This window comes from Doryrhamphus excisus, linkage group LG12 (assembly GCF_037039965.1).
Source record: "Doryrhamphus excisus strain RoL-2023G ecotype Guam linkage group LG12, RoL_Dexc_Guam_v1.1, whole genome shotgun sequence".
In the NCBI taxonomy this organism is placed as follows: domain Eukaryota; kingdom Metazoa; phylum Chordata; class Actinopteri; order Syngnathiformes; family Syngnathidae; genus Doryrhamphus; species Doryrhamphus excisus.
Window position 1 is genome coordinate 19180246 of NC_136368.1, and position 22812 is coordinate 19203057.

General features: G+C 41.1%; 1 protein-coding gene across 3 annotated transcripts in view; it reads right to left on the reverse strand.

The window, feature by feature from the left end:
- Window positions 1-430: 430 nt before the first annotated feature.
- LOC131136140 (hyccin 2) overlaps window positions 431-22812 on the reverse strand; it is a 31785-nt gene continuing 9403 nt past the window's right edge. The window contains exons 2-13 of one of the 3 annotated variants that reach the window (XM_058082701.2): window positions 20819-20895; window positions 19659-19735; window positions 18831-18932; window positions 16823-17002; window positions 14796-14876; window positions 13061-13176; window positions 12635-12730; window positions 10870-10986; window positions 7464-7551; window positions 7219-7375; window positions 6568-6747; window positions 431-3306 (exon numbers count right to left, since the gene is read on the reverse strand). In XM_058082701.2, coding sequence (XP_057938684.2) covers window positions 2675-3306; window positions 6568-6747; window positions 7219-7375; window positions 7464-7551; window positions 10870-10986; window positions 12635-12730; window positions 13061-13176; window positions 14796-14876; window positions 16823-17002; window positions 18831-18932; window positions 19659-19709 — 1800 coding nt within the window. In that variant the 5' untranslated portion in view covers window positions 19710-19735; window positions 20819-20895 and the 3' untranslated portion in view covers window positions 431-2674. Of the gene's footprint in view, window positions 3307-6567; window positions 6748-7099; window positions 7121-7218; window positions 7376-7463; window positions 7552-10869; window positions 10987-12634; window positions 12731-13060; window positions 13177-14795; window positions 14877-16822; window positions 17003-18830; window positions 18933-19658; window positions 19736-20818; window positions 20896-22812 lie in introns of all 3 variants that reach the window. The other 2 variants (XM_078795025.1, XM_058082702.2) reach the window with 2 other exon arrangements.

The window sequence follows — 22812 nt, forward strand, 5'->3', positions numbered from 1 at the left end:
CACAAAAACTACCTCTTTAAATAAAGAAACTTGAGCGTATACACACCTACACAGACTCAACATATATACTGTATATCTATATATATATATTTAGATATCTTTTCATTAATTCTATTGACGTGAGTTGGATAGATTAAAGTGCATTAAAATGACTGAAAACAAAAATGGAACCAGACGGAATTGAAAACAACACTGGAACCTCCAAAGCAATGATTATTTAAAAAAAGAAAAGGAATGTTCTGCTTTTTGAGCGATAGCCATAAAAAAATGCAGTACCTAATAACCCCACTAGAGGCCAATATTGCTCCGCTGACATCTTTCTTCTACCGCTCCATTATTTTCCATTTTATTTATTTTTTTACTTTACAGCTACATTTTGAAAATGAGTTAAAACATTGCCTGTACAGTTAAAGACTTATGATGGGTTGACTCTGGAACACAGTTTTCATGATTTCTTATAAGGAAACTAGCTTTTCAAAGCAAACTGTGATGGACTTTGGAGGTTCCATTGGGCTGATCCATCCAACATGTTTTGCAACATTTTCTTCAATGCCAGCAGACGTAATAATAATAATAATAATAATAATAAAAACATACAGCTTTAACACGGTGTCAGGCCTTTCATGAAATGTCCATAGCAATCATGGATGTATATATATACACAATCACCACATACAGTAACCTCGTTTTGGTGGATAATCTACTGCTTTTCAACACAATGACGCTAAGTGAAAGTGCATGTATGTACACTACTGGTGGACACCTAGCTTAGCTTGGCTATTATTGTTAAATCAAAACCTGTTTTCATTTAAGACAGTTGAATCACTTAAGGACAGGAAGTGTGTTGGCACGTGTGGTGAGAAGGATGGTAGGAAAAAAAAAAGGGGGGGTGGGGGTGCTGGGCAGCCTTAAAACATGCGGGTGAGCATCACCAAGGCCGGTCGGGGCCGGGCTTGGGGGTGGTGGCAACGTAAGGCAAGCGGACAGCGTGCAGGCCACTCCATGCGCGAGGAGTAAAAATAAACAAGTGCACTTTCATGAAAACAAAAGTTACAAAATCATAAGCATGGCATTTTTTTTCTTTTTATAGGTTGGGGGGGTCATAGAACTTAAGTTGTCACTAAGCTACAGCATAAAACCACTTTTGGTCGTCTTTCTCCACAATATATGGGATTTCCTCAAATAGTGGCCTCCGGTCTAATAGATGCCGTACCCAAATTAATCGCTGATTAATCCCAGATTAATAATTAATTAATAATCGCTGATTAATTTAAAAAGGTGGCTGCAGTCACTTTGACTTGAAAGCAGACCCATCCATTAACTGCATCTGTTTGCTTCATATTAATTCGGTTAGGCCATCTGTTACTTATCGTGACCGATTAACTTGAGCTTCAGATTAATCGACAATGAAATTGATCATAGTTTTCTGCAGTTCTTATTTTCAATTTCTGAATAAAAAGGTGGAAATAAAGTGTTTTTTAAAAATCAGATTAATCAATTAATCAAAAAAAATAAATTAATCGCACTAGAATTTCTTCATTAAATTAATAGCATCAAGAAAAATGCCATGAAAGTAACCTCAGGGTCAAATATAGAATATATATGAATTCTATATACTTGTAGGGAAATTGAACATTAAATAATATTTTTCTACTAATTGGATCGAATTAGCCGCTATTTGAGGAAATGCATGAATTCAAGTACTATTATGTTCGAATCCAGTGGGCTGTTTATCCAGGTCAACAACACATGAGGTAGCATGAACAACAACAACAAGAAGAAGAAAATAAATACACTGCTATTGTTTTTTTACCAACCGCTATGTTGTGACAGTCACTCGCCACTAGAGAGCAGCAAAAGCACAGCAAGAAGAGGCCGCAATGCAGCCTCATTTAAAAAGTGCCTCATTCCATCTTTTCAGCCTGCATAAACCTGTCTCATAATGCTTCACACATACATACACAATTGCGTATGTGTAAATATATATATATATATATATATATATATATATATATATATATATATATATATATATATATATATATATATATATATTCATATATGTATATTTTACGTTTAATTTTAATTCTCAGTAGTGATTTTTTCCATGAAGTCCAGTTCATCAGATCTCCAGTTTGGTTTTACAGCATTTTTAACAGATTTAAATCTGATTATTATTATTCATGAAAAATAAACAAGTCGGGAAATCTCTCGATGTCTTTAAGCCAACAAAAAAAACTGCTACCTTCTTTCTTTGGATTGTCATAAAAAAATAATAAATTCATCTCATACTGTATACTGCATATTATCCTGATTTAAAAAGAGCCGTTAAGAAGGAGGATAACGAAGCGAGAGCGATTGCACGTGAGCCCGGGGGGGAAGATAAAAGGAGGGAAATGAAGAGCAAGAACGCTTTTCCGCGCGAGCGTTATTGCTGAGACGACTGATTCAAGTCAGGGAATCAAACCACGGGTGAAATGTCATGGAACCACGACAACTAGCCTAGCATCCGTGAGGACGTTCCTGTGTTTAAGGAACCTGGAATGCTCAAGTGAGGATGTGATGGGTGCTTCAGAAATGGGATTGTACCTGTGGCGGCCATTTTGTACTGCTTTTCCACAACAGCGGAACAAAGATGCTAAGTTGGGGGACCCCCAAAATGGCGGCGGAGGTCTTAAACCTGCGATATGATCTGCATGTTGAAGCTGGGGGATCGGGACTGCTTGGTGAGGGGGGCTCCCGGGGACAGTAGGTCTTGGGCCTCCTCCGGCCTGAGCAAGTGGGCCTCCTGCAAGCTGATGGTGGAGTGGCGGTGAGAGCCTGCAGGACGCCCCCGTTCCCGGTCTGAGCCTCCTGCGCCGCCCTCTCGGTCCTCTCTGCCCCCGTTCAGGCTGAAGGTCATGCAGTCGAAAGACTTGCTGGAGGAGGTGCTGCCGGTCCGTACCAGAGGGGGTCCCGCGGGGAAACTCAGGTGCTTCTTGATGGGACTCAGTTGAATTGCGTCCAGTTCGATGCTGGCCGGCGGGGACGGTTTCCTCTGCCGAGTCGCCCCGGCTGACACGTCGGCCTGCTTCTGGGGCTCGGGTCTGTCTCGGTCCTTCTCCCGGGACAGTCGAGCTGTGATGGCTTTCTTGATGTTGCTGCCGCCGCTGCTGCTCAGGCTGCCGGCCCTCGGGCCGCCGCCCCCGCCGCCGCCGCCCGCTCTCGTGCCGCTGGGCTGGCTGCTGTTGGACGCCCCGGAGGAGAAGCCCTCATCCGGTTCGTTCACGTTGAAGGAATCCTCGCCGCCGCTCATTCCATCGGCATCTAAGTTGAGACAGGTACTTTAGGTACTTAAGTACTTCTTAGAGTCACGAAAAAACACAACAGCGTCGTTATCTCAGCGGGGAACAATTTAGGATGACCTCCAGCTGAATCATGTGACGTGCCCCCGCTTGATATGTTGTTGTAGCCACGCTATATAAGCTAGTTGTGCAGAAATGTCAATAAAGTTGAGCACTCCTTGAAAGCTCTTAAGACATTTTAAGACATTTCAATCATCATGCACAAAGACCGGGCAGGAAGGGGCTTTGATTGACATGCACAAAACAAAAAGGGGGGGCTGGGGGGGGGTGGGTGCATGCTCTCCAGCCGAATCCATCATTTATTCTTATTCTTGTAGCGTTGCTTGGTCACATGACCTGGCCCGGCCAAATCCTGACTGTTAATCAGCGGAGAGTGCTGAGGCCGATCCGAACGCCTCGTGAGATTGATCAGCTCCACTTTGAGCCGACAGCCTGCGAGGGGGGGGGGGCAAGCCAGCCGGTTTGCAAGGCGAGGAGGACACGAGCGATTCCACTCCACCGCTTGCCATGTTTGCTTTGGTGAAAACTAAGAAAACTAACTCTGGTGTGTTTGATATGCTAGCAAGCTAACTTGGGTTACCTGGCAACGCAATCATCCATCTTTCTTCTAAGTCAACTCTGGTGCACCCCCCAAAAAAAAAAAAAAATCATAGACCTGGACGATGTACCCCAAGTGTGACCTGGGGCTTCTCCTCCCATTCTGTGTGGAAGTGGTACATTTTGGGCTTTTTTTAAATATAATAATACCAATATTATTATTATTATTATTACAAATGAAAATTATAAAAATAATTAAAATAATTATCAAAATAAAAATTATTATCATTAATATTATAAATTATAAAATAATATTGTTATAGTCAAAATAAAAATAATAATAATTATCATTATCATTATTATTACAAATGAAAATTATAAAAAATAATATCATTATTATCATCAAAATAAAAATTATTATTATCATTAATATTATAAATAATAAAAATAGTATCATGAAAATAAAAATAATAATTATTAGCATCATTATTATCATCAAAATAAAAAATATAAAAATTATTATTATCATTAATATTATGAATTATAAAAATAATAATTATTATCATAAAAATAAAAATTATAAAAATAATAATCATTATCATCAAGTGCTCTGAGAACGCAGCATTTTGTCTATGTACTGTTAATAGGACAAAGGTGGGCCGCGGACATTTTTCATATTTTCCCCGAGTTGGTAAAGTTTGGGAACGCCCTGGCCTACAAATTTGTCCCTAAAATTGCCTTTCGTATATATTTGCCATCAAATAAGTACAATTCCAAAAAACTGATTGAACCCTCTGTGGGAGGTTTTCCACCTTCCGGTTATACAAACATGTGATGACACATTTTTATACAATATAGAATATGACTCTTGAACACAACACAATTGCTGAGTAGATCTCATCTATGAACACATGCAGGCAATCAGGTTAGTAAAAACAAGATCACCCCCCCCCATTCCTCTCCACTGGAAGAAGAAAAAACGTTGTTTTCCAGGTAAGATCATGCAAAGAGCTGAGCAACACCATCCGATGTATCAAAAGGTCAAAGGTTAAAGATGAAGCAAGCACACACAAATGAAGACATTCAACAAGACAAAATGGGCTGGCAATTAATGGCATCGCACTAACAACTTTGGCATTTTGGATCGTACCAAACACGTTCTTCACGTTCACGTGACCTTTGGGTTATTTCTAAATGCTATCTTTGTGGAGGTGCTAGCTGAAGCACGTGCATGCGTGACGGAGGGCTCGTTCCCACTCACTGAGCAGAGGAAGTAATGCGACGTGGCAGAATGACTTACGCTGCTGGACAGAAATGTTATTTAAAAAAAAAAAAAAAAAAGCCACTCGAATACCGGCGGGCTAGATGGAGCGAGCCAAAAATGGTGCAGTGAAACAAGACGTCAGGTGCTCTGCCGGTCATGTGAAACGGATGGACTTTTTCCTGACTATTATGGCTGAGGGAAGCAGTCGAGGACTCAGTGAGTGACAAGGGCCAAAGTAAGAATGTTTGCTCGGGGCGGCAGAAAGGGAGGAATTGACATCATGACAAGCCCATGCAGGCCGCTGGCCTTGCTTCCTTCCAAGCAGCGCAGGCACCTCCTTCTACTGGAGGTGGGCAAAGAGCAGCAGGCTGTTAGCTGAGAGTCTGGGCGAGGTCAGTCGCGTTTACACCAAGAGGTACGATTCGGTGAGGCTTGGCACGGTACGGTTTGGAACACAAAGTGCGCTCACTAAGTTAGCAGGCTACTTCCTGGTGGGTTTGTTGTTGAATCCTGATCCTCATCAAAATGTAACGTGCTCTTTCGGGGGTCGAAGAGCCACCCTTTTAAAAGGATTTGATACTCCATAGTCTCCTATTATATTACTGCCCTCAGTCTCTTCTTTTTTGCCCTCAGTCTCTTCTTTTTTGCCCTCAGTCTCTTCTTTTTTGCCCTCAGTCTCTTCTTTTTTGCCCTCAGTCTCTTCCTTTTTGCCCTCAGTCTCTTCCTTTTTGCCCTCAGTCTCTTCCTTTTTGCCCTCAGTCTCTTCCTTTTTGCCCTCAGTCTCTTCCTTTTTGCCCTCAGTCTCTTCTTTTTTGCCCTCAGTCTCTTCTTTTTTGCCCTCAGTCTCTTCTTTTTTGCCCTCAGTCTCTTCTTTTTTGCCCTCAGTCTCTTCTTTTTTGCCCTCAGTCTCCTAATTAAACTTCCGTCTTCACTGTGGCCAACAGGAGGCCCGTGTACTTTCGGGGGTCAAAGAGCCACCCTTTTAAAAGGATTTGATACTCCATAGTCTCCAATTATATTACTGCCCTCAGTCTCTCTTTTTTTTTTGCCCTCAGTCTCCTAATTAAACCTTGTTGTAGTCGTGCATTAGTAGGTCTCCGACTGATGCATTCAATGCAGCATGGTTTTCACAGTTTCCTGTACCACTATGAAATAGACTAGTACTGCAAAGGACCAGAACCCACTGTAGATGGTACGCAAAGACTGGGTGCCAACATTCCAATTGGTTATTTTTGCTAGCCTTCAAAATCAAAATGTACTAATGTGTACCTGCTTGGTGAAAACAGCGCTTTAGGTTACTTTGGGGAAATGCAAAAGGGAACAGCAAAGAGAAATCCCTCAAAGCTGAATAGTAGGTGAAGGAGGAGGAAGAGGAGGAAAATCGGGTGCTTGCTACTCAGGGTGTCCGCCCCTGTCCCCTACCCTCAAGTGTGATGGGGGGAATGATGCTGATGCTGCTGCTGCTGTTGTTGTTGTGGTGATGATGATGATGTTGGTGACTGCGAGGTCCGCCTTCTCTCTGTTCTTTCGCTGTTGGGGTTTGGCGGTTAGGACGAGTGACGGTGAGGCTCAAGTCGGCATCATTCGAGTAGTCAAAACAATCTGGGAGTCAACAACACAGATGTGGTTCTTTAGTGCCGGCGGGGGTGGGGGGGGCGGGGCCTCAACCACTTCTGACCGAGCGTGCATCAATTTTATAGATTACTAAACACAAAAGCTAGATTTCTGATGGGAGCGGCGGAATCGAGCACCATTTTGTCATGAGGAGACAAAGCAAAGAAAGACAGGAAGCAGTGAGAAGAAGAAGCAGCACCGTGACGCAGACGCTACATGATGGACACGGGAGACACCATTTGGACGGTGCTAATGGTGTGTTTGGATCACAATGTAAACAACAGTGTTCTTTCTCACTGTTCAGGAGCACAAAAAAAACAAAACAATTCAATTTTCTCACCTAAAAGCTCCTTCTTGTGGCCTTTCACAGATTAAAAAAAATATATGATAGATATTACGTTCATATTATCAGCGCTTCCCAAGCTGTGGCTTCCTGCAACCGTTCCTTGCAAGCCTTACCTTCTCTCTTCCAGCGGTGGCGTCGAATGGAAGCGGTGGTGATGGCCGAGATGGAGATGCGGCTAATTGTCGGCGTCACCTCCACCTGCAGCACTTTGCGGCCCTGCGGCTCGTTGGGAGCGCTGTCTGGCAGCGAGTTCTTCATGGCGTTCCCCAACTGTGGGTGACGCGTAATCGAAACAGGACATCAACATATCAGCTAAATCGCGACAAGTGACTGACTTGACACATGCTGGTGGTCTTACCAGGAGAGGCTGGGAGTAAAGTTCCAGTTGGGCTCGATACAGAATGTCTTCCAGAGCCTCCCGCCCCATGTCCCACTCGCCATTGTATCTGGGAAAACACAACACGTATGCACAATGGCGTTCGACAATGTCAATGATGTGATGCCATCTGACAGGCTCTGATGTTTGAGTCACCGGACTATTCATAGTTCTTTAGCAGCTACAGGGAAGGACACGGACTTTAATCACACTGATCTCACAATACAACCATAAGGTGGCCAGAAATATTTCAATATTGAACAAAGCAAAATTTGTTCTCAATCAGAAATCACTCCACACTCTTTATTGCTCTCTGGTTCTGCCATATCTTACTTATTGTGTGGAAATATGGGCTAATAACTATAAAAGCAATCTTCACTCGCTAAATGTACTGCAAAAAAAGGCCAGTAAGGATAATTCATAATGCCGCCTACGGAGAACATACTAACTCCTTATTTCTAAAATCACAAATACTTCAACTTGCTGATAGAGTTCATCTTCAAACAGCTAAAATAATGCATAAGGCTAAAAATAAAAATGTCATCCAATACTTCTCTACAAGAGAGGAGAAATATGATCTCAGGGAAGAAGTACATTTGAAACACTTCTATGCTAGGACTACGTTAAAAAGCTATAGCATTTCAGTATGTGGAATCAAACCATGGAATGGATTGAGTAAGACCCTCAAACAATGCACAACGATGAGCCAATTCAAGAAACAAGCAGTTGATGTTTGCTAAATACAAGGATGAAGAGTCTTGAAACAGTCATGATGTGCTATACATATCACTATATTGACACTTACTATGGTACCCATTATGTAATTGGATGCTCATATCACCTCGTACTTCGGTACAAGGTACATTATTAAAAAAAAAAAAACCCTTAAACTGTATTATTGAAAGCAGGAAGTGAACAAATGTAACAGTAAAAAAACAAACAAAAAACCTTAAACCGTATGATGAAAGCATGAAGTGAACAAATGTAACAGTAAAAAAAACAAAACAAAAAACCTTAAACTGTATTATCGAAAGCAGGAAGTGAACAAATGTAACAGTTAAAAAAAACAAACAAAAAACCTTAAACTGTATTATGGAAAGCAGGAAGTGAACAAATGTAAGTTACTGATTGTAAAAGTACCAGGTGGAGGGGTAGGATTTAATAAGCTTTGCTTCTTCCTACTCCTTTTGGACATGTGGAACTGGGAACTGATTATGTGATGCATTCAATTGTAATCTGATGCATGTTCAAATGAAATAAAACCATTACCAACTTAATGTTAAGACCAGTGGGGGTATACTGTAACATTATATTTCATATACATACTACAGTATATTTCATGTGGCACTTTGCTAATTTCCAGTAAGCATCATTTGCTAAATATTGCGACCATCCATGTCATTAAATTGTCAACACGGATCTCTACGTATGAGGTGTGTTATGAAGCGGAGTTTGTTGATAGCATTATTAACCAAGCCTACTTAATCCTTTATCTTCCAATACATCATCCGCTGATTTCTGCTACTAACTTCGGAGCATTAGCAGCTAACTTTGTCATTACCTCATAGAATTATGTTTCTGCTGGTTGCCACCAGGCATCAATCAATGCCACACAATGGTTAGAATTAATCAATCATTATGTCCACCCCTATTAACATTAAGGCTGTCTCGCTCTCATCTGATCTGACAAGAGATATATTTTTTTTTTTTATTCTTGCCGCAGGAACCAAAAGGTGTTACCGTCAAAACAAGAAAAATAATGCATTTTAATTTCTGAGGGCCTGACAAGCAACCAAAACACCGGGATGGATGCCCGCCCTCTTCTGGGACATATTAACCTAAATCCCAGCGTGTCCTCTTCGGCTGCAGCCAAGGTCTCTGTGTCTTTGTGCATGTTGTATGGTGTTCCATGTATGATAGCCGGGGCTGGCAATGAGGTGACTGATGATGGGGATTACAAAAAAAAAAAAAAATTATCTCTCGTTATATATACAGTGTAATTTTTTTGCCCTCACTGGCAGCAATCTTCTTAAAGTATCGCTACTGTGTAATTCTGGAGACGGAGCAATGAGCAGTAGATTGGTCGCACTCTCCTTAGCACATCATGCTAAACGGCGGTGACTCTCCTGCCAGATCAAGGGGCCCCTTGCTAAGGACGAGCTATCATCGAGGAGCCATAATCAGCTTTGCATCGGCCGTCCTCATGAGGAATGAAATCACTTGCTCCTCGGCCGCACTGCTGATGTAATCAGTCTGCACTGAGGGGAGTTCCTATGACCGTCTTAACATATGCCGCCATCACACCATCCCCCAACGACAGAAATGCTGGCCACAATATTAGCTACACATGCACAATCTAAGAGTTGCGTAAAAAATTACTGCCTTTATAAAGAAAATAAGACTGAATTTTGGCTCTTTATATCAGCAATGTCCAAAATCCAGCTTGGAGGCCATTTGGAGCCCTTAGCTCGTTTGTTGTTAGCATATTAAAAACAAACAAACATGACACTGCAGCATAAGTGCCACAGTGAAAAGAAAAAAATTCCAAAACCAAATTAGTTTGCTAAGTAAAAACAAACAAAAAAAAAAAATTGGATTTTCCAGAATAATATAAATAAATGTGCAAACCAAACAAACACAACATTCAAAATTACAATAAACAAAACTCCATCATCTATTATTATATTTCATCAACAAATACAAATTATTGCGAAAATATATTGTCTTAGGAGCTGCACGGTGGTCGAGTGGTTAGCGCGCAGACCTCACAGCTGGGAGAGCTGAGTTCAATTCCACTCTCAGCCAGTTTACATGTTCTCCCCGTGCATGCGTGGGTTTGCTGGCCATTTCTGGGAAGGTTCACCAGTGTTCCATTTTTTGACCACTTGTGGCTAAATGACTCTCACTATGGTTTGCTGGAGTCCCATAATTTTAGAAATGGCTACAACTTTAGAAAGGAGACCCGAGTTCAATTCCACCCTCGGCCATGTCTGTGTGGAGTTTGCACGTTCTCCCCGTGTATGCGTGGGTTTTCTCCGGGTACTCCGGTTTCCTCCCACATTCCAAAAACATGCTAGGTTAATTAGCGACTCCAAATTGTCCATAGGTATGAATGTGAGTGTGAATGGTTGTGTGTCTATATGTGCCCTGTGATTGGCTGGCCACCAGTCCAGAGTGTACCCCGCCTCTCGCCCCAAGACAGCTGGGATAGGCTCCAGCACCCCCGCGACACTTGTGAGGATAAGCGGTAGAAAATAAATGAATGAATATATTATCTTAGGAAACATTTAAAACAAGAAATTAAGCATTACTATCTTTGTAAAGGCTAAATACTTCAATACAGCTCTTAGGTGTACCTAATGAAGTGGCCACTGAGTGCAACACTTACATGGCGTGATACACAGCAGTCAGCATTTGCACCATGAACTCAGGGTCCAAGAGCACGCGGTTACAAGGTTCCCTCCAGAGCTTCTGCTGCTGCCGAGGGAAGCCACATACGCACAACCTGTGAATACACACACACACACACACACACAGCATTTAGTGAGCGATGTCCTCGCTCAAAGGCTCCACTCGAGGCCCGAGCATTGTTCTGAAGCTCTGCAATCTTCACAGTCACAGCTTGCCGCATGTCTGAAAGTCAGCTTTGCTTCAGGCGCTGTCCGTCTGCCTGCTCACAGTGGGGAAGTCTTCATATCCTGAAATAGTCTGCAGACGCTGCAGTGGGACCATTACTGGCCGGCAACTCCGAAGCCCCGCAGCACAGACACTCATCTTGTGAATCACATATTGATTTTTATCTACTACTGCCTGACATCCATGGGAAAAAAATTGAAAAAGTGCAATTCCCTTTAGAAATCGTGCGCTGACAAGATGCTGTCGGTAAGATGAAATGTCGATTAAAGAAAATTAATTGAAGACCTGACAGCTATGGATTTCCTACATACTCGAACCTCGAAGCCTTTAGCGCAACCTTCATTAATTGTACACAGCATTTTAACTAGTGGCGGGCAGAGTGATTAAATGGGACCTATTATGGTCATTTTGGGGGTTTGTATTGAGTTCTGGACTCCTATAGAGCAGCTCCACACAATAACCCACAAAGCAAGCTTTCTAGATCTTCCAGACTATGCGACTCTTCTCTTGGATTTCCTGCCTCCGGCCCAAACAGCCTGCAAATTACTCTAACCCAGGCCCTCCTCCCGCCGAGCCCACTCCACTGTGATTGGTCACACTCCAATTACGCATTTTCTGAGTACAGGCAATTTATGAATTATTACTTCAGAAGCACCGTAATACGATGCAAATATTCCCCCCTGCGTAGTTGTGAGCAGCATCCCAAGCAGACCAAACATCATTACAACATCTTGAAGATGAGTCTTGAACCAGTTATGATGTGCTTTATATATCACTATATTGACAGTTACTATGGTAACCATTATGTCCTTGTATGGTCATATCACCTCGTACTTCGGTACAAAAAAAACCCTTAAACTGTATTATGGAAAGCAGGAAGTGAACAAATGAAACAGTTACTGATTGTAAAAGTAAGGAAAGCAGGAAGTGAACAAATGTAACAGTTACTGATTGTAAAAGTACCAGATGCATCTTGAATACTTACGCTAATTTTTGGGTTACATTTTCTTTCCCACATGGGTAAAACTTGCTTTGGTTAAAGTCCGTTTTGGTTTGAGTTCTTCTGAATGACGTTAACCAAGGCACTACTGTATTTTTGTTGTTGGAGGACAACAAACGGTTTACGATCTTCTAAATCCGACTTTCAACATTATTAAGAGCCTTCTAGACTTGAAATAATAATAATAATACATTTTAATAAGAAAAAAAAACGTAAACTATATTAGGAAAGCAGGAAGTGAACAAATGTAACAGTTACTGATTGTAAAAGTACCAGACGGAGGGGTAGGATTTAATAAGCTTTGCTTCTTCCTACTCCTTTTGGGCATGTGGAACTGTGAACTGATTATGTGATGCATTCAATTGTAATCTGATGCATGTTGAAATGAAATAAAACCATTACCATTACATTACACTCCAAAAAGCTGCTACAAAGTAGCAAAAGATGTAATTAAAGGTTGCAATATACATATATATTTACAGCAAACACATTTACACATATTCTATGAGTGTCTCACCGTGAGCTCATTCTGCAGGCTGACTGGTAGGAGGACAGCGGCATGTAGACCACAGCCGCGTTGTAGCACAGCATGAGGAAACACAGCACCTCAAACCTGTAAATGCACGCAGTCACAGTGATGTCACGGTAGTCACGATTTAGCAGAACTCATACTGTGTATTCGGTGACAAAGTCTATTGGAGTGTGTCTTTGTGTCACTGCAAGAAATCCACGGTGCATTGGGGGGGGGGGGGTAAAAACTAGCAATGTATCATCAGAACGAGGCAACAACCCTTAAGGGCGTTAGGGATTTCTGGGCATAAACAATATATCAACCCCGGCCCGGAGCTGGATTTACAGATGTGCTGCAAGGAAGGCCCGGCTCTGCTACAGGTCGGTGATTATTATTTATGACGCCATGTGTTCCGGTAACAGCCAGGGGTACCTGTTCTGAGCTGTGAAGGTCTCTCGCTGAGGATGGAGGCCACTGTATACCACTCGGATCAGGTCATGTTGACACAGAGCTCCCTCTGTCAATGCCATGGAGCCGAGGCTCGAAGGCTACACACAGATGCAAATTAGTCTTATGTAAATTTCAGTGTTATGTTAAAAAAAAAAATAAGTAAAGCACCGAGTGGGCAGAAATATAATCCATTTAGAGGCATTTTTAACATTTTCCAGCATCTTGCAGTGGTGCTCAACAGCTGTGGTACTTCTACAACACAGTGCATATAATAATGTAATAGTAACTCATAAAGTGGGATTGCGATGCATCTTGAATACTTTAATTTTTGGGTGTCTGGGATGGATTCATTGGATTTACATTTTTTTCCCCACATGGGTAAAACTTGCTTTGGTTAAAGTCTGTTTTGGTTTGAGTCGTTCTGAATGACGTTAACCAAGGCACTACTGTATTTTCGCTGTTGGAGAACAACAAACAGTTTACAATCTTCTAAAGCCGACTTTCAACATTATTAAGAGCCTTCTAGATATAATAATAATAATAATAATAATAATAATAATAATTAAAACTGCAAGCAGTGATGAGCAGGCTCGGGGGTACGCGCGAGTCGGGGGTGCACGAGCAAAAGGACGGACGCGCAGACACACCGTACAAAAAACCGTGGTGATCGGATAAGTCGTTACGGGTTGCACTGGTCAGTGTTCGAGCCCTAATAATAATAATAATAATATTAAGGAAAAAAATATTTGGAAAGCAGGAAGTGAACAAATGTAACAGTTACTGATTTTAAAAGTCCCAAATGGAGGGGTAGGATTTAATAAGCTTTGCTTCTTCCTACTCCTTTTGGACATGTGGAACTTTGAACTGATTATGGGATGCATTCAATTGTAATCTGATGCATGTTCAAATGAAATTAAACCATCACCATTTTATTTGTATAGCGCTTTTCAGAGTACTCAAAGAAGCTTTACAGTAGAAATAAAAAAATAAATAAAAATAGAGTTGAGTAAAAACAGTAAATGATGCATTTAGCATGCACGGATTTTAAAATAACACCTTTACACTCCCACTGCTAAACCATTAGCATTCAGTCTATATTTTCATTTAGCGATGTTCATCTGATTAACAAACAAATCTGAATAATTGCCACAGAACAAGGTAGAGTGGGGTGATAACTGAGTAGTAATTATACGAGGGATTATAATCACCAAGCCTCTTCACTAAATTGAAGTGATATTTTCTCTTAAGTATCTTACACACTACAAAAGGAGAAGTGTATGTCAAGTGTATGGCAGGTCTTCCCTACAGTAGAAGCTCATGAAGCGCACCTCCGACGCCATGCTTATGGCATTGTCTCAGGTTCGAGAGCCTCTCAAATGAATGGTGGTTGATATGATAAATCACCGTGTGCATGCTAGTATTTTATGGAGCCTTGCCACACATGCGTATTCTGTGTCATCATATTGTATGTAAACACGGAAAGGACCGTTGGTAGTGCGCCGCTCTGCGTGCAAGCTCTTTGTCAGCATGTCTAAGCTGTGTTAATGAATTACTGCGCTCCGCATGGCTGTGATGCAAGATGGTGAATCATCAACTGGCTTTGAGGCTAAGTGCAAGTGCAAATATTTGAGAGCAAGCTTCCAAACCGCTGAAATGAGTCGCGCGTATGAGGGGGAAAAGCGAGGTTAGAAACGGAGCATAAAGAGATACATCTCACCTCGTGGTAAATGGATGGTTTGGATAATGAAGGGATGGTGAAAGAGAGGAGCTTGCCATTGCCGTCTTTGTCCACAATCTCCTGGTAAAATGAAAACGAGCCAGAGAAGCCATGTCATTAAAGCAATAGTTTTACACCTTCATCAGCGTAACATACACCGCCGCGGGGCCCAAATTGACCCCTCCATACTAGGAAATGTGTGAGTTAAGATGAATGTGTGGCTTACCACCATGAGATACAATCTGTTCAAGTGAGTATCACATGCATTCACACCACATATAGTAGACTCCCACTGTGCTGCATTCGTTTTCTCAATGCAAGCATGAATACTGCATTACTGCAATTTTGTGGCACATCTTATTATTGTGAAAGGTGGAGGTAGCAGCCCTCCAGCCCCCGGTTTTTTTCTTGTCAACCCATCAGAAATTGCAGGAGGTTATTAATCAATATAACAGTCATTTTAGATATAAGTCTAAATTCATCGCACAACAACCTTACACTCCAAATGGTAGCTAAGAAATATACAAGACAAGTGAAATATGAGTTTAAAATAAAACAGCAACTATTTTAACTTTTTCCCATAATGCAACTGTTTGAAATAAACTGAACCTAAATGTTTAGGTGTCAAACCTGTGGGCCTAGCATGTACAGCTATATAAATGATGCTATTGCCCGTGACGCAGTGTTAGTCCAGGTCTCTTACATACACTCGCGCACAGCACAAACACAAACCTCACTACTTTGTAGTAAGGATATATTATCGAGCCGATATTTGCGTTCTTTACTTGAATCGGTATCGACCGATACACGTGGGTTCGCTGATGTATTTTTCTGCTGCATGATTTACAGACAGTGTGTTTAAGAAAGCTGAATTCTACTGTATTCAGTGTTTACATTTCAATCAATATTTGTTTAAACTTGAGATTTGTAATATTTGTTATCATTGTCATTTTTTCATGTAAATTGAGGCAGCAAAAGGAGTATCGACCACAAATATCAGCCAAAGAAAATCGGCCATCGGCTAAGGGTGATGGAAAAAAATCAGTATCGGCATCGGCCCGAGAAAAAAAACGTATCGGTCAATCCCTACTTTGTAGTACATCACTGAATATATGATGAAAGTGCTGAGAGCAGAGCTGTTTATCAGAGCTCAGGCTTATCAGACTTGAAGAGAGAGAGTGTGTGTGTGTGTGTGTGTGTGTGTGTGTGTATAGCATGTGTGTGTAATGAAATAGACAGACAGGAATAAATTATGCATGAGTATACTTTTAACAGCAATGACTGAAATGGATCTCTTTCTATTGATATTTTTTTGCTGTCTCTCGTTCTCTTTCTCTTCACACATTTTCCAAGATGAGCTTTTTCCCCAGGATGCAATCTAGCCTGGCGCCATTAGCTGAGGGGGGTTTTTCCCCTGCAAGTTGTCTTATAAGACGTCAGGAATGCTGCACCTGTCTGAGAACGAAATGATCGTTTGTTATGCCGCGGAGAACATTCAGTCCATTCAGCTTCGATCCATTTAAAAGAGATTCTTCTCAAAACAACATTCCACATTATGAGCATCTTATTTCCCTTATGCGCACTATGAATAATACATGCGTTGAGCCGGGGTCAAACGAGGCTTCATGTGTTACCTAACCAGTTGAAATGTCAGATAACGTGATACTAAAATTGAGTATGCTAGTTGTAAAACTTTGGTGTTTCTAATAAGAAAATATATAAAATATCATTCAACTTAATGCATTATGAATCTATCACACATTATGTATCATATATCATAGTAATGGGGCGTTGTCCATTGGGCCAGCCAGTGTCTTTCGTACACTTTGCTGGTGTTCCAGAAAAAAAAAAAAAAACGGAAATCATTTTTTCTGATCCTTCCACTTTCAGTTTATCTGTGCTTCCGTGGAAAAAATGAATGAGTGTGAAATAATGTTTGTCTATATGTGACTAAAACAGGATGTTGCAGGTCCCATATGGACCTTCAGAGTCCACACGAATACTACCAAAGCAAAACCAAGGCCCACCAGGTTATAGATGCCCAGGAGGAGGGCCTCGATGCAGCCATTGCTCTGCCGATCTCTGCTGGCCGTGACTCGCAGATACACCCACACCAGCTCAGGCAGAAACTGCAGGGTGAAGCGTCGCAGGCGGTCCTCCGAGCTCCGGTACAGCTCGAACAGCTGGTGGCACACGGGCTCCAACAGCTGGATAGATCAGAGAGTCAGACCATCAGAACGTGCAAAAAATCTGCACCTACAGCAAACGCGCTGATAAGGTCGAACGCAACACTGGTAAGCTTTTATTCCCAACTCCTATTTTCTTACATGAATCCACATCACCCTAACATAACCCAGGGAGGCTTGGGGGCAAAGTTTAGTCAATAGTAGAAGATGTAGAGCCGAGCGGGACGGCATCATAATGAAAGCCTGTGCCAATGTTTTTCATCCTTGAGGCAATTAAATTAAGTGCCGAAACGGCACTTTTATACACACGAATAAAACAACTTGGAGCCCAACAAGTTGTCCGCAACAAGCACTCAGCAGTCACAATTTGACACCGCTTCATTTCTTCCACACGGACACATCACTAATGGGATTGCATGGGCAGTTACAATTTTGAATTCATTGACATTTGCGGTTGGTTGACCTCACACGAAGGAGCTGCAACAAAAAAAGGGGGACTAAGATAATTGCGTTCTGCTGAATCACCAGTGTGAAATTAAGGGTTCCATATCAGAGGGGGACTGCCGAGGTTGTGATATTTGGAGTATGACCAATATTTAAGGAAAACACAGTGCTAATGTCATGCATAAATACCAGTTTGAGCCAGCATCAAAAGCATGACGCCATGCAAGAAACTGAAAATCTAGCAGAACCGCGTCTAAAAAGGAACAACTCGGTTGTGTCTGCCCTGGTTGTTCAGTACAATATGGCAAAAGTGACAATAAGTGAACAATATTATTAATCCTGTGGACCCGAGTGGACCATAAAACATACAATGTGCAGCCTTCCAAATTCTATCATAGGCAGCATTATTTACATCCTTATTTGTGAAGTCCAACTTGTTTCACTTTGCACTTCACTTTGTTCTTGCACAGATGTTTGTGCCACATACAAATGTGCAGCTTTCCAAATTCTATCACAGGCAGCATTATTTACGTCCTTATTTGTGAAGTCCAACTTGTCTGACTTTGCACTTCACTTTGTTCTTGCACAGATGTTTGTGCCGCATACAAATGTGCAGCTTTCCAAATTGTATCATAGGCAGCATTATTTACGTCCTTATTTGTGAAGTCCAACTTGTCTCACTTTGCACTTCACTTTGTTCTTGCACAGATGTTTGTGCCGCATACAAATGTGCAGCTTTCCAAATTGTATCATAGGCAGCATTATTTACGTCCTTATTTGTGAAGTTCAACTTGTCTCACTTTGCACTTCACTTTGTTCTTGCACAGATGTTTGTGCCACATACAAATGTGCAGCTTTCCAAATTCTATCACAGGCAGCATTATTTACATCCTTATTTGTGAAGTCCAACTTGTCTCACTTTGCACTTCACTTTGTTCTTGCACAGATGTTTGTGCCGCATACAAATGTGCAGCTTTCCAAATTCTATCACAGGCAGCATTATTTACATCCTTATTTGTGAAGTCCAACTTGTCTCACTTTGCACTTCACTTTGTTCTTGCACAGATGTTTGTGCCACATACAAATGTGCAGCTTTCCAAATTGTATCATAGGCAGCATTATTTACGTCCTTATTTGTGAAGTTCAACTTGTCTCACTTTGCACTTCTCTTTGTTCTTGCACATATGTTTGTGCCACATATAAATACTATTTGACTTTTGGACATTTTGTTGAGATAAAATGTTTGAAATAACCCCTTCTCTACATGTTAAATTGCATTTTGCAGTGTTTTGTCTTATTTTAAATTTTACTTCCTTCCATTTTATTTCATAACATTTCTTACAATTACAATTACATTGACAATTTTGTAATACATTTGTGTGTGTGTGTGTGTGTCGTGCATCACCTCGTTGCTTGGCTCCTGGATCACACTGTACAATGCTGGTACCAAGGATTTCTTCAAATGGAGGCTGTCTGCATAACTTGAGATGTGGGTTTCTGGTAAGGACTGTGTTAAAACAAAAAGAGACAATGTTTTGCTGAGAAATAACAATTGGTAGACAAGTGTCTACCATTGATGCCCAAAAGCATTCTGGTAGGGCAGGTCCATTTAATCGACCAGGCTCAGTAAAAATGGACATACTCATAAAAAGGAGTGATGGGATCGCTCATGAAGGTTAATGACATTCAAATAAGAGGAGGCAGATCTTCACAGTCAAATGTAACAGCTTATTCAAAATATTTCATTGTATAGCATAAGGATGTGCTAACTAAAGGAAACCGCTGCACGTGCTCATGGCATTCATGTTTTCCTGAACCGCAGCACTGAAAAGGGTGAAAGTTCGTCAAAACATGCAACCCTACAGAGTTGCCTGTGCTATTGTTTTTTCTGGCAAGTCCATAACATGGCGGTGCTGTTAAACGCTAAAGTTTGACCCCATACGGAGGAATGACTTGGAAAAACAACAACACATATGGTAACTTTAGAGTGTTTATCCAAATTAGCATGACAAAATTGGTTGAAAAAATTGACTACCATCAACCAAACCTTGCTGGTCATTGATCATTTGTTTAATAATTATAAAACTGCAATCTTGCATGTATTCAAAAGCATTTGGAGGCACCACAAATATTGTGTACAGTCTAATTCTTGCACACAAGAAAACAGTGCATTTCACAGTTTGAGCAATTTAATTAATGCAAGCAAGTTTACTTAAAAAAGAAAGGATGTTACCTTGAATTCTGAGAGCCATTCTTCGACGACACTGCGCTCGAAACCCAGCATCTTCCTCAGAGACACTCCTCGGCTGCCTGGTGAACAGAGAGAAGGACATACTGTAGCGGAGAGAAAGCAACGGCCATAAACATCCTGTTGAATTTTGGAAATGCGCTGAGTCAATATTCACGCAACATGCCGTGTCACATTTTGGGTTTCTCAGAATGGGGGCAACGTTCATCGCATGACAGGTTACATTCGCTTTTCATGATTGAGCGCATGTTGTCAACACTTCAGAACTGCAGGAATCAGCTGGGCAAATAGCAATGGAAGAAGGATATCCTGTTTTTCCTCAAATAGCAGCCTCCACTCTGACATACGTCGTGCCCTACTTAACGGTGAGGTGTGTCGTCCACATAAATGAATAAATAATTGCTCCATCTCAGTGGTGCATGCAGGTGGCTGTAATCACCATTACCGTGACTGATACCACTACTACCATATGCCACAGTTAACAGACAACATGCTCTATGCCAGGGGTCTCAAACTCAATTTAATTGGGGGCCACTGGAGCTCGGGTCTGGGTGAGACTGGGCCGCATCAGGTTTTCAAAAAAAAAAAAAAAAAAAACGCATTTATTAAAAACAAAAAAAAAACAAAAAAAAAACTTTGCTTTGGTTCCAAAAGCTCTGATAAAACATTCCACACATGCTAACTCGCAAACTAGAGAGCTAGCGACCTAAACGGTAGCCTTCAAGTTATTTCCTTTAAACTTAAATAGCCAAAAACTTACCACTTCCACACGGATAGGGAGGATAACTATTAACAGTTATTTAACCTTTAACATGAACATTAATCAAACGTAATCATTTTTTCTGGGTACATGATACCATCAGCATCCATATCAAACTTGCGCGGGCCGCACTAACATTAAACTTTCATATCAAGGCGGGGGCCTCAAACTAGTGTCCTGCAGGCCACATCAAGCATATTGCATCACGATCCATGTCCCATTTGTTATACAATCCATTGCTCCATTGACATAATGTAGCTAAAAGTAAAAATTATGAGAGGTCATAGAAAAGTGGAGGAGATTGTTTTTGTTGACATTTTAAAAAAAAATCTACTCGTATCAGCCACTCTGCATGTATTATGTATGACAAGGGCTGTTTTCTTACCTCAGTGTCCCACAACTCAGGCCTCCAGAGGGAGAGGCGAATGGGTTTCGACAGCGTCACACATTGTTGATGGTCACCTAAACAAGGACAGATACAAATGAACAGTTAGAGGAGATTAGCAATTGAGTTGCAAGGGAGCCGACATGGACCTGCCAACCTTGAATAGACCCAATATCCTGCTAGCTGGGGACACTTAGATTTTATTATAGATTTTTTAAAAGGCTAAAACATTTATATAAATATACATACATTGATAATTATGGTACAAATAAGGTTTCTGTTGTATGTGTATTATCGTACCAGCGTACTGGATACAGCAAGTATTACGTGTTGTGTCAATCACGTATTGCCAAAGGCAAGGTCAGTTGAGTTAATTTACTTAATTCTTAATACGTACAAAATTAAAAACATATAACATGAATATGGCATCAATTTGAAGTAAATTTGCAGGATGAAACAGTGTCTGTCTCAATGACCTCTGTCTCAACAAGCCCGCACGGCATGTCTAAGCCCATAAACTCAAAAGGAGAGGAATTGAACAGACATTATTTGAGCTGCATGAGATGAAGAAATTGTGGGTGCGTGCGCTATAGTGGAATTTAACAGTTCTAGTTCCTCGTAGAGCGACTCGAGCGTACACTGTGAGAATAAATTATTCAAAGTATCCGACTGTGTGTGTTCACAACAGTGCAATACTAGCTGAGTCTTTTAAGCCCTAATGTAATATTGTCTATTTCTTCCACTCTCACAAGCCATCATCCTGATATTTGCATCCAGTTTGCTAACTAGCTGTCACTACTGCCTGAATATGTCCCACCAATAATGAGGTCTGGCAAATGACAATAGGCAAGCGTCTCAGCCGGATTTGCTCATTGTCTTGCAGCGGCGTTTGAAAGGCCCTAACAAAGTACCAACCCATCCTGTTACTGTACTTCAAACCCCAAATTTCAATAGCATTGCAAACAAACTCCACAAGGTTGAAACAAAGCCAACAACTGGACTTCAAAGACAGGATTTCATATTAAATGATCCTGTGTGGATTTATGGTCCGGTTTGAGTAAGATTTTACATTAAAAAAAAAAACTGCCATGCATATTAGTGCATAACAGTACAATACCCAAATATTCACTAAATCCTGCAAAGTGTCAGCTCACCTGCTCTCAGTTTGGGGTGGTCAGGTTTCCATTTCAACACAATACAAACAACAATGCAGGGTTTCTGATATTCCACAGAAGAATGGACAGCTGCAGCAAAGTGGACACCAGGGCTCTACATTAAAAACAAAAATGACTTGCCTGTGGGAAATCCTTAAGGTGAGAACTACTTGCCTGAACTTGCCCCATGTAAAATGAAAAGACCGCCATGATGATATCATGTCATTTTTGTGGCATCACATGAGAATCTCAAATAAAGATGAAATGATTATCATTTCTTGTGGTTGTTTTCCTACATGGATCATGACGTTGCATGGGAATCTGGATTGTCAAGAGACTTCTAGGCCTTTTATAAGTTGTGCACCACAATGCAACATTATTGAATAGGCACATTTGTGTACTAGTAAAGTGTTTTTAATCCAGAAAAAAATGCTCAATGGTCAAATAATAATTTATATAATAGTAAGGTTCAATTATTAACAAAAAGTGTGTGGGGCAAGGCTTTTTTTTCGAAACGAGAAATCTATTCATGTTTTTATCTCTGTGACATAAAATCTAGTGACACCCGAAATAGCGTGCAGAGCCATATCACGCCAAGTAGGTGCCATCCAGAAAAAAAACAGCATAAATTAGAGGTATCTAGTGTTGTGCTGACTCACTTGGCGTCGCCTTGCCTGTAAATGCTAAACATCTATTTTCAAAACAAATAAGGTATGTGCATACAGTGCAATAATTTGTGATTGACAAAGAACATGCAAATAAAAATTTCCATACCACCCAAATAAACCCATTTCCTCATAGCTTTCTAGGGTAGACTTGTAGAAAGCCTCCCTCAAGAAT